This window comes from Ambystoma mexicanum, chromosome 5p (assembly GCF_040938575.1).
Source record: "Ambystoma mexicanum isolate Mex_15411 chromosome 5p, UKY_AmexF1_1, whole genome shotgun sequence".
Lineage (NCBI taxonomy): Eukaryota > Metazoa > Chordata > Amphibia > Caudata > Ambystomatidae > Ambystoma > Ambystoma mexicanum.
Window position 1 is genome coordinate 468,984,026 of NC_090930.1, and position 12,534 is coordinate 468,996,559.

Below are 12,534 nucleotides of genomic sequence, written 5' to 3' on the forward strand. Positions count from 1 at the left end.
TTGAAAGTAATAATCTGGTACTACTTCAAAAGCCTGATGAGATTAGAAATAAACTAAAAACTCATGGTTGATGCCAATAATTCATGGCTCTACATAGATATAAACTTCTATTAGAATATACAAAAAGGCCTAGGCCAGTCTACCAGCTTCCTATGTACCTTGTTAGATGTCCCAACAATTGTTTACGCTACATGTTTGAGATTCTGTTTGAATCAGTTTATCACATTCGCCAGATGGGCACCTATTAGTGATATAGCAAAGGAATATTGTATATGTAATAGTGATTAGCATTTTCAGACACTGAAACATCTTATTGTGCATTGTCCTGCCATGTTAAATTGGAGATTATTATTATTCTCGAAGTTTGTGATAGACCCGAGCTTTGTGATAAGTGAGCAGTTCTGGTTGATTGTTAAAACAAGCCCAAAATTCTCTTATTATTGCATTAGAAAACTTTATCAGAATGGTTCATGCCAAGCTAGGGAAAAACTTCTATTCTATGTAAAGGTTTACTATTCATGATGCTTTGTTTTTTCCCCCTTGTACTATTGACGACCCTGATGATTTATACTGACGGGCTATGCATGAAATGTATTTGATCTTTTCTAATATCAAGATTATAGATTATGTATGAAGATAATTCATTCTTAAAATTGAGATTTCTTAGGAAATTAATTTGTTATAAGTGTTTTACTTTTACATGAATTATGTTTGCAACATGATGGTAACTTGTGAAAAAGATATGAACTATATCACAATTATTGTTTTTTGTGTATTCATTTCTGTATAGTAGGCACTAATTAAGTACATGTGTTTAGCCTGTAAGATGTGAATGTATTAGTTATTAAATATTAGTCTAGTTTAAGAAATGTTATTAGTTGTTACTAGTGTTATGTCCTACTTGATATTTTATATTGTTTTGAGTATTGTAGTGGGAGCAACAACATTAGCACAATACAAGGCTTTTTGTCTGTATATGAAACCTAAATCAATACAAGAAATAATAAAAAATGTGTTACTGGATAAACCATCACTGGCCCTGTCCGAGCTTAAAGCATAATGGACGAAGAGTTGTAAACTGTACTTGATGAATGTGGCAGGCAACTAATTACAAACATATGGTCTTATGAACCTCAAGGCTCTAAACCTGATGGATGCCCTACAGACTTTTTCATAGGTGTGTTACTGCTGCCCATCTCGTCTTGCAACCATTAATCAGGCAAGACTAATACAGGAAGGGATGTGGGCAGGGTTCTATCAGTCAAAATCTGCAAGTAGTTCTGTCATAATTTTTAAAATAATGGAAAAAAAATCAAGGAATTATCTTGGAGAAATCCCTTGCTCTTGCAATATTGAGTTAATCATTGTATGAAGTGGGGTTAGCAAACCAACAGGTAAAATGGTTGTCAGCTTTGGCAAATTAATGTAGAGGTATTTTAAGACATTGGGGGTCATGAGAAGTTGGGCGGTATCCCGGCGGTAATTGTGTCGGGATAACGACCAATGCTAATAGCGTTACTGCAATCGGTCTGGCGCAATTAGTGCCGGATCCCGAGTTGCAGGGCGTCGAGGGGGGTGGGGCGGGAAGACCCAATGGGTCATATTGGTTGCAATTACCACTGCGCAAATTGCGCCTCTGTAATAGTGCTGCAAATTGGACAGAAACTCGCCAGATTTACCTCCAGCTCAAAGCTGGAGATTAAGCTGGGCAACTTTCCACCCAACTCATGGTTCGGTGAAGCGGTAATGCGATAGTAATAGGGCATTTTTACCGCTCTGCCCAATTTATGATGAGGCCACTTGTAAAGTATCTTATGGGGCCCTCTATCCGAAATAAAAGGACCTTAAGAAACGGATTGCAATATATGAACAATTGTTAACAACGAGTGAAGCATGAGGAGTAGGGTGCATTTCTTTAAGGCAATTCTAAGAAAAAACTCTAATAAAATATATTTGTAAAAAACGAGCTTTGGCTTGTGTATCGGCATTACATTGGTTAACATATTCCCAGGTAATCACACCATATGGCAGTGCGTGTGGCAGTGCCTGGCAAATGCCTGTCCCAAAACTATCTACACAAAAGCCAAAACTATTGGCTTTGCCATTACTTGTTTTTGTTTTGTCATAGTCCAGTTTCCTTTTGCATAATGAAATGGTAAACAGTGGGGTTCTATTAATGCACAATAAGGACATTTTTTATTTTAGCGTTGTCTAAAATGATGCAATTTTGCTTAATTTGTTGTTTATTTTAGGCTTCTCAATCACTCAACATCTGTAGGCACAAGAGATCGATCAAAACAAGGCAAAGGATCAGAGAAAAGGTATGTTTAAATGTTGTTTAAATGTTGTGTGTAAGCTGTAGTTTCAAACCTTTGACCTCCTGCAAGAAACTCACTATGTAAACTGGAACTTTTCCTGTAAATTAATTTGTCCTCCCTTGCGCCACCCAGATTTTGAATATTTGGAGGAAAAAACTTAAATGATATGCTTTGAGCTTCAAGAGAGCACCAGTTGGGTAGCTTCCTTATATGACTGTTGTCTTTTCTTCCAGTGGCTAGTGAAAAACTAGTAACCTATCCCAATTTAAAGCATCCAAGGTTTTGTTGGAGATGTTTTTGAGACAAAACCAAAGGTTTCTGTAAAAATGTATTTATTCAAGAGCCATAAGTACCAACTGAAAATAAAGTTTCACCATTAGAGCATGTTAGAACACCTTTCTCCCCAATACTGAGTTTACTTCCCCAAATTGGCTCAGAACGTTGACTCACTCAAAACTACCACAAATAAATAGTTATTTATTGTACAGTTGCATTCTACCATAGTATTTACTGATCCTTTGAATAAAGTTATTTATTATAAGATCCCCCTGTGACAAGGTCACATGCAAGAGGTTGGGGAATAAGGACCGGGACACTGGTGGCCGGCCCACCACCACCACCTCCTTGTGATGCTGGCCCTGGAGGCAGCATATCCAAGATCTTCTGGGACCCCCAGCCTATCCGTAGCAACATATGCCTGTTAACTCCCACCAAACCTAAAACTCCATTGTGTCCTAAGAAGTAGAACACACTGAGAAGATAATCATGAGGAATGCAGGGACGGCTGGTTGTTGACATGTGATTGAGGGGCTCCATGAGCTGCATGTTACCATTTGATTCTCATTTGTCAAATAGGAGCAGATCATTGAGCACTGCTTGTACTTAGCACCTCAAGCCCTGCCATCAGTCTGCCAGGGCCCACCGTCCTGTGATACAAACAAGGCTTGACACCTGAGGAGTAATTGCCGAAGGCTGTGCTCACTGCTAATGGGCCCGAAAGACATGTATAGTGCAGCCGTGGCCACCTAGTGAGTCCAAAAGAAACATTTTGGGGGAGCATGTGCAATGGACATGGCTGAATGCCACAGGCCGTGGCTAGTGGCCAAATAGTGTTTTAAAATATGCAGTGGGCACATATTGGGGTGACATGTACAGTGGACACAGCCGAAGCCCGGTAGTGTTTTTAAAATCCACAGCGGTCATGGCCGAAGGCCCTAGCTATTGGGCCCAAAAGATATGTTGGGGGGGAACATGTACAGTGGACATGGCCAAAGTGGCCCATAAGAAAACAACTGTATAACAAAACCCTTGAAATTCACTGAGAAAACGTTAGTTAAGATGCAGTTAAGTTGAGCAGATTTAACGCAACACCACCTTTGAAATTTCAGTGGATGTGGGAAGTCATGACCAGAATAACTCTGCGCGTTCCCGTTGCAAAGTCCATGAACACATACATATTCTAAGAGAAGGGATTCACAATGGCATACAAAATGGCATTATGGGGGACATAGCAGTATGGAGGACATCAACATCAACCGGAGCGGATGTGGGATGTCATGACCAACTTAATTAGGCACATTCTCATTGATGTCATATATATTACAGGGCCTGTGGTAGCGGCCCTGTAGTTATGGCTAATTTGCTCATTCCATAGAAAAAGCAGTTTTTGGGCGGCTTGTAACTTTGGCTATGCTTGATGAATTTCCACAAAACTTGACCAAAATAAAGTATATGGATTCCAAGATGGCGGCTGATCTGTGAGGTCGCGCAGCCCGGAGCTCCCGCACAGTTTTAACCTAGATGCACGTAGAAGCGGCATTTAAGCTGCAGGTGCCCTCCCCACGAATTGGCCGGTGTGGGGGAAGCTCCGGCTGGACCAAAATCGGCAGAAAGAGCTGAGATAAGGCTGCGGTGGCCGTCGCAATACCTCGGCTGCGGCCACCTCGTCTAGAAGCAGAAGGGCGAATCCCGGGCTCTGCCGCCCGCGCGGGAAGAGGCGAGTGCAGCGCCGATGGGAGCGACCCGGGCCGTCACTGCGGCCCCCGGGGGGACCCTTGATCTCAGACACCCCATGCACCGGGACAGCATGGGTGCCAGACCCGAGGCGCAGGTGCTGGGTGAAGGAGGACGACGCCCCCTGTGACTGTGGGAGAGGGGGCCGGAGACCCTGTGCGCCAGACTTGGAGATGAGGCCCGCCGGGTGACGCCGGGGTGAGAGCGCCACCGGCCCAGTGCGGACGCACCAATAAAGAAGAAAACCCACATTGGAGTGGTGCCCGTGGCGCTTTGGGTCTAGCGCCAGGCGAAGGAGGCCGAGACACGGCCTGGGAAGGGCGCACGCATCTCGCTGCTGGAGGTGGGGGGCGGGCCCCGGGTCGGCGCTCTTTGGGCTGACCAGCCAAGTAAGTGGTGGGGGCTGGCGGGGGGACCGAGGTAGTCGAGTCATAGTGAAGAGAGGGCCCCCTCTGCGCGCCCTCCCCCCTATCGGAGTTGTGACAGTTGGGTCTGTGGGGCCCTGTAGTTTGAATATTGGTTGGGGGGGTGCCCCCCCCAGGGGAGTGGTGATCCAACGGGGGCCTTGGAGACCGGGCCCCGCTTCCCCCCCATCACCATTTTCCTCAAGTCATGTCCCCCAGGAGCGGGACCCTGACGGGGAAGCAACATCAGGAGAATCAGGCAGGCCCCCAGCGGATCTGGCTGCCCGGACACTCGGGGGGGGGGGGGGGGGGGGGAGGGGGGAGCAGGGGGGGGGGGGAGGGGGGAGCGGTAGGGGGGGGGGGGAGGGGGGAGCGGTGGGGGGGGATCTCGGGCCCAGTGATGAGATTGACGACAAGCTCCACCTAGGAAAACGGCGGAGTGCTCCGTCCACTCGGAGGACCCCTAACCCAGGCGGTATGTCAAGAAGTAAATCCAAAGACACCCCCGCCTCGGCCGGGATGGCAAAAAAGCATCAGAAGGGTTCGCTGGCCCAGGTTTGGGCCAGGGAGCTCGGCGAGCAGAGACCTCAGGAGCCCAGAGACGGTTCCTTCCCGGCCACCTCGGCCTCCACTCAGGAACCACAGGACCTGCCGGTTACTCAAGCCCTACTCCGGTCCCTGCTTGTCACAAATCACAGAAGCAGAAGCAGATGGGTGCGCTAAGGGAAGATCTGGCAGAGGGCCTACAAGAAATAAAAAGGGACCTCAACAAAATCGAAGAGAGGGTGGACACGAATGAGAGGGCCCTACAGGAGTTGGCGGAGGACTCACGAATGGCGGACTCCCTCTTGGAGACCCTCGCAGCAGCAACTCATAACCTCTAATTGCGTGCAGAGGACTTGGAGAACAGATCCAGAAGGTCCAACATACGGGTTAAATCCCTGCCAGAAGCAGTCCTAGATCACGATCTGGCCGAAACAATGAAATCAATATTTGGAGTCCTCATGAAAGTGGATCAAAGTGAGGATATTAAGCTTGACAGGGTCCACCATGTGGGACCGAGACGCCAGGAGTCCGGAGCGCGACCATGGGATGTTCTGGTGGCGTTCCATAGCTATACCCAGAAAGAGAGCATCCTTCAGGCAGCCAGGAAGGTGGGACAGATAACCCACAATGGGTCAGAAATCCAGCTCTATCAGGGCCTATCTCAAGCTACCCTGAATAGGAGACGGCGCATGGCCCCGATCTTGGCTCATCTTAGAGAGAAGTAAGTGCGCTACAGGTGGCTCCACCCATTTGCTCTTAGCTTCCAGTGGCAGGGGAAGCAACAAAGAATCAGGACCTGTGATCAAGGACTAGCTCTATTGGGCCTTGAGGATGACCCACCTTTGCCAAGAGCATCCCCGACCGGGAGGGCAGTATCACGGGAACCTTGGTAATGGTTAGAAGTGGGCCCTAAGAAATCAAGGAGGGAGCGTAAGCAACTCCAGCTCAGTTCTCTGGCCCAGGCCCAGACTCCAGAACAAGAGGACCAACCTGGGGAGAGGCGTTCACAAGGAAAACAAGTTGCACGTTCATAATCTCAGTACCAACCCTGCGGAGTGCACACATAGATGTAAGTTTAATGTGCGTATTAAAACATTAAAGGCGATCGCCTACACATCCACGGGATGCATCGGGGATGAGGGAGGGTCCTGACATCTCGGAATGGGAAGGGGAGTTCTTGCCATTTCAGAGTGGGGAGTTCTAGGTTTGTTATTGAGTCCGGCTCTCGTAATGTTGTCGCGAGGGGGGCTTGGTGCCAGTCGGATTCGCCTAGACGGGGGGTGGGGAGGGGAGATCCAAGGTCTTAGTTGGGAGGGGTCTCATAGTGGTCGGCGAGTGGACTGCACACTCCGGGGAGGGTTCGGCGAGGGGATCAGAGGGCATAACGGGGATAATCAGGCATCACAACATCTTTCAATATGGCTAACTCCGAGGTACTTAAAGTGCTTTCATTAAATGTGAATGGCCTCAAGTCCCCGGTTAAGAGGAAGAAGGTTGAGAGGTTGCTTAGGCGGGAACATCCTCATGGTGTGGCTATGCAGGAGACACATGTGCACACTAGGGACACAGATAGGATAAGATTCCGCGGGTACTCACGGGTAGTACAGGCTACTCAAACCAGCAAGAAAGGGGAGTCCTAATAGCCTTGAGGGATGGGTTGGACCTGACAATCGGGAATACACAAAAGGATAACCAAGGCAGATACCGAGCGGTGATACTTCAGGAAAAGGGGGAAATCATCACGGTAGCAACTCTATATGCACCAAATCAAGCCCAAGACCCCTTTATACAAAATATAGTAACCCACCTAGGGAAATTTGCACAGGCAAATATCCTCTTGCTAGGAGACTTTAATTTAGCCTGGGACCCCGCCAAAGACAGGTCTTCCGCCACATGGGGATCACAGAGGGGACCATCAGGGGACCTGGTGAAGAAAATGGAGGATCTGGCCCTGGTCGATGCCTGGTGAGAGCTGTATGGCGATGCTCTGCGATACACATTCTACTCACATGCCCATAGGTCACACTCACGAATAGACTATGCCTGGATTTCAAAGCCGTTGTTGGGTAGAGCCCTAGCTCTGGAAATAGGGACAATTGCCTTGGGAGACCACGCCCCACTTACCATCTCCATATCCAGGCCAAAGGGGCCCCCAGGCATTTGGAAGTGGAGATACCCAATCTCGCTAAGGTTTAAGGACCCAGTCCTGGTCAAAGAGATAGATGAGGGTATTATAGACTTCACTAACCATAATAACTTGGACGACCCGAGCCCCCAAAATTGGTGCGACGCCCTCAAAGCCACTGTAAGGGGAAGGATCATAGCAACCAAGGCCAGAAAGGAACGGGAGCTGAGATTGGAGGAGCTAACACTGGAAACTAGACTTAAGGAGATCATGTCTCGTATGGGTGGGAGGACGTCAGCAGCCACCAAAAGGGAATATAGGGCTGTGAGAGGTCAGTTAAACCTTATGCAGACAAGGGCGGCAGAGCGGTACCTCCTAGCTATGCGACAAAAGTTCTACATTAGAGGCAATAAGGCTGACCGGCTGCTGGCCAGGAAGCTAAGGAAGGAGGCTGGAGACAGGACAATCTTGGAAATAAAGGGGCAGACAGGGATCCTCCTTACTAATAATTTGGACATTGAAGGGGAATTTTGCAAATTTTATGCTGACCTTTACAGATCAGGAGACCCTACGACTGCCGAATAGGAGTCTTATCTTTCTCGGGTGAGATGCAGTAGGATTTCTTAGGAGGAGAGGGATGAGATCACAACAGACGAGGTTAGGTGGGCGATCAATAGCTTACCACCTGGTAAAGGCCCGGGCCCTGACGGGTTTGTATCTGAATTCTATAAGACTCATAAAGAAGCTTTGATTCCTATCCTCACCAAACTCTTTAACTGTGTAGGATCAACAGGCGTTCTCCCCAACTCGATGAATGAAGCCAAAGTCATTTTAATACATAAGAAGGGTAAAGACCCGACCGACTGTGCTTCCTACCGCCCAATAGCTTTGATAAATGTAGATGCTAAAATTCAAACCAAGGTCTTGGCCAACCGTCTGGAAACAGTTCTCCCCAAACTAATACAAAGTGACCAGTGTGGATTTATTAAAGGGAGGCAAACTTCAGATAATGTTAGGAGATTGGCCCACCTGATTCAAAAGGCTCAGAAAAAGAATGTCCCGGCCCTTCTCTTGGTGATTGACGCCGAGAAGGCATTTGACCGGGTGGAGTGGGGGTTCCTGTTTGCAGCTATGGCCAAAATGGGGTTCGGTCCGGGTTTCATTGCAAGGTTAAGGGCAAACTACCGTAACCCAGTTATCGGACTAGCAATAAACGGCCACATATCAGTCTCAGTTAGGGTGGGAAGGGGCACCAAGCAGGATTGCCCGCTGTCACCACTACTCTATGCCCTTCACTTAGAACCCTTCCTGCAGACAGTAAGGTCCTCAGAGGATATAGAGGGGCTCCCGTTTGGTGGGGAGGTTCAAAAGATAGCGGCTTTTGCAGATGACATGATATTTGCCCTGACCAAGCCGTTCACCTCCCTGTCAGCAGTGGCTAGGGAGTTAAACAGGTTTGTCCAAGTGGCAGGCCTAAAAATCAATGCCCACAAGTCCGAAGCGCTACCCCTCACTCTGTCACCAACTGAGGTCCAGGACCTCAGAAGGCTTATAAGTACAGGTGGGTTGACTCCTCATTAAAGTATCTGGGAGTTTTTGCTGACACGGTCCATGGGCGACCTTTACAAAGCAAACTTCCCTCCACTCCAACAGAAGGTGAAATCGAAATTGGTGGACTGGGGGCCCCTGGAAATTTCGTGGTTGGGGAGAATCAACGCCCTACAAATGACAATCCTGCCCCTGCTCCTTTATCACTTCACGGCACCCTGTGCGAATCCCGTCATCCTTCTTTAAACCCCTACAAAGAATAACCACTAGGTTCGTTTGGAGTCGAAAGCGCCCGAGACTAGCGGCCGCCCTTACGAAAGCTTCTCCCGGCAGGGTTGGGGTGGGAGAGCCGGACTTTAAGGTTTATTATGTTGCGGCACAGATTAGAGTCATTAGGGACTGGCAGAGAAACGATAGGGGGAAGGTGTGGAGGCAGATGGATGGAGCGGTGGTGGGGAAGGACTTGGATGGAGTTCTGTGGGTCCCGAGGCAGGATAGGCCTTCGCGAATTAACTGCAGTGATATAACTTCAACCACAGGAAAAGCATGGGATCAAGCCATCAGTAGAGCACACATCTCTACCTTCCCTTCTCCGTATACGCCCTTAGACGGAAATCCACAATTCACCCCAGCACTCATCAATCCGCTGGCTTTTCTTCCTTGATTTCAAGGCGGCTGTCGGATGGTACGAGATATGTTGGAGGGGGGGGGGGAGTGAAACGATTTGAGCAATGTAAGAAGGACTTTGGCAAAGGGGAAAAGCAAAGATATTCTTATCTCCAGATCAGGCTCTGGGTCTCTCAGCGTGAGCTTAAGCAGGCGGGTTCTCGTTCCCTCACCAAATTCAAAAAATACTTAGATACCGAATCTGGGGATAGGGGGTGGTATTGTCCATCTATAAACTGATTAAAGGCCAGGAAACGCTGCAAGTGAGGAAGTATATGGTCCAATGGGAGCAGGATGTGGGGGTGGCTATTGAAGAGCAGGAATGGGTAAAACTGTGGTCTCAGATCCCGAAACTCTCCAGATCGATTAAAATCCTGGAGATATGGTTGAAGCTGATGATGAGGTTGCACTTAACCCCAACCAGGTTAAATAAAGTATACCCCAATGTCTCGGGGTTGTGTTGGAGGGAATGCGGCTCGGAGGGTTCTTGGGCTCATGTTTGGTGGGAATGTCCCAAAATTGACTCATTCTGTATACAGGTCCATCATGCCGTCGGCCGGGTGCTGGGAATTCAGCCGAGCCAAAACAGAGGCCTGGCCTTGCTAGGCCTGAACGGCTTGCTTACAACTCCTTCCTCAAGAGTGGATTGCAACCTCTACGTAATAATGGTGATGGTGGTGGCGCTGGTAATTGCCCGGAGGTGGAAGTCGAGGGTTCCCCCTCAGGAACACGAATGGGTCGCTAAGTTGTGGTCTCTGGTGGCTGTTGAATGGCTTACTTATTCTATTCCGGGCCAACACATGCGATTTACATCAGACTGGGCCAACTTGCTAACTTAGCTAAAAGCAGGGGCCCGACGGGCCTGGTGTCGCAAAGCTATGAAACTATTGGGCATTATTAGCCCTCAGGACGAATCTGATTTGTGAAGATTTGGGACAACTACTCACAGCTAAGCTAAAATGAAGTCGGCTTTCGATACTGATTCATAGATTCACCCTGGCACTCTGGCCGAAAGACTTTAAAGGGGAAAGAACTATGTGTGCAGTTCATATATCAAGAGTTGAAAATAGGGAACCTGTTGGATCGGGAGGTGGGGGGGCCGGAGGGGGGCTAGTTCGGGAGGGAGGGGGGTGTTTCTTTTGTTTTCGTTGACTATCTGTGATGCTTTTATTGAAAATGTTAATAAAAATGTATGGCAAAAAATAAAAATAAAGTATATGGCCACCTCTTAATACTTATGGTTTCGTGTGGTTTCGTCAAAGGGGGGCAGTGTTACTGGGGGGGTTCCCAAAACCTTTGAAATCTGGATTGACGTGAATGAAAACAAATTTTGCTCGTGGCAACAACCCAAACCACTGGATGGATTTGCAGCAATCTTCTGCCAGGAGTGACGACCTGTTCCCGAAAGCGTGCTTTCTCAAATTATTTTACATTTTTTTTAAAGGCCAAAATGTGCGATATCTGCGTCCGTACATGACCTCACTTCCTGGTTCAGTGTCCGCAGATGCCTCTGGGCCAATCAGGGAGGCGCGTAACGTTCGCAGACATTGTACGTGCCGGCTGATTGGTACATTAAAAACTCGGTGTGTCAACTTTTGAAATGGATACCATGTTGGAATCGCGAATGGCGCCTGTAGTCCGCGGACATCGCAGTAAAAACATATTAAAATACACAACATTACACTTGTCAAACAAATGAAACAATCTCTGGGGATGGGAGGGGAGATGATGATGGGATGGGATATGGCCAGCAAAAGCCATACATTTGGTGTTTTTCCTTTTCAGATGTTCGCAAATTTGACAAAGGTTTGAGGACATCTGTTAGGCAGAAACCTGTGCAGATCCCTTTGGGAACACTGCAAAAGATTTAAGACTACAGGTGTTAGCAGTAAACCCACTTGGTAGCAGTCTGTGCCACCCAGATTTACCTGGTAGCTGTGGCTGAGCAGTCAGACTTCCCTCAAGAAGAGTTAGGCAGTATGCAAAGTATACACAATAGGCACTCAGGCACAACAGCACAAGCAAACACTGACCAGAGCTTTGATATCAAAGTATATAATTATTTATTTAAAAACACACTGTTTGAAACACTCCAGCACTCTTATTGTAAACCACTCTAAACACAGTTCCTATTATAATATATACAATCCTTATTCCTTATCAGACAAGTCTTAGTTAACACCACTTATTTCCAGACAGAGGTGAGCGCTTAACTATAGATGGCACTCCAATAAGTTCATGAAAAAGGGAGGGAAAAAGACAGAATATGTGAAGATACACCACTCTAAGATTTAGGAACACTTTTAGCAAGGCAGAATTGCAAAAGTCACTGGTGAGCCAAAGTCCATAGGCTAGGCCCACTCTTAGAGAGAGCAGAGCACAAATGCGCCCAAGATCACACAGTTACACTAGGCGTTGAAAGTCTTCCAGAGAGTTAGAAAAGAGTTTAGAGAGGCTCAGAAAAGTTTAGCCAGGGTGTCCCAGCCTAACCCAGGTTCGAAAGCCGGGGGCTAAATCTACCCCGTACAGTCGGTGGCAAGGGAAGCCGGGCGGGACATGGTACCTTAAGTGGGAAGGATCCTCCAGCGGTGGCAGTTGTTCCTGGCAGCGGGTGCAAGTCTCGGCGTCGTCCAGAGGAAGAGAAGATCTCGACTTGGAGGAAAGATGAAGGTCGTTGCACTGCCAGGGAAGAAACCAGCCGCAGAGTTTTCCGGTTGAAGGTATTATCCTTTATTTCGTGCTCGTGGTAAAACGTGGTATCCCGGTTGCTGGGGTGCTTGGCACAGGCAAAGCGGCCACGAGATGCGTCGGGAAGGCGAAAAGACGGTGAAACTGGTTATCCCCACCAGTCAAAGGAAGAAGACTCTCCGGCGGGAGATCTCCTCTGTCGTTGGGAAAAGTGGTGAGACGGTCC

The 12,534-nt window shown here is 48.0% G+C and overlaps 1 protein-coding gene across 2 annotated transcripts in view; it reads left to right on the forward strand.

The window, feature by feature from the left end:
* Window positions 1-12,534, forward strand: part of LRCH2 (leucine rich repeats and calponin homology domain containing 2) — a 2,196,342-nt gene that overhangs the window by 1,344,360 nt on the left and 839,448 nt on the right. For both annotated transcript variants that reach the window (XM_069612877.1, XM_069612878.1), the window contains one exon: window positions 2,253-2,321. In XM_069612877.1, coding sequence (XP_069468978.1) covers window positions 2,253-2,321 — 69 coding nt within the window. The remainder of the gene's footprint in view (window positions 1-2,252; window positions 2,322-12,534) is intronic.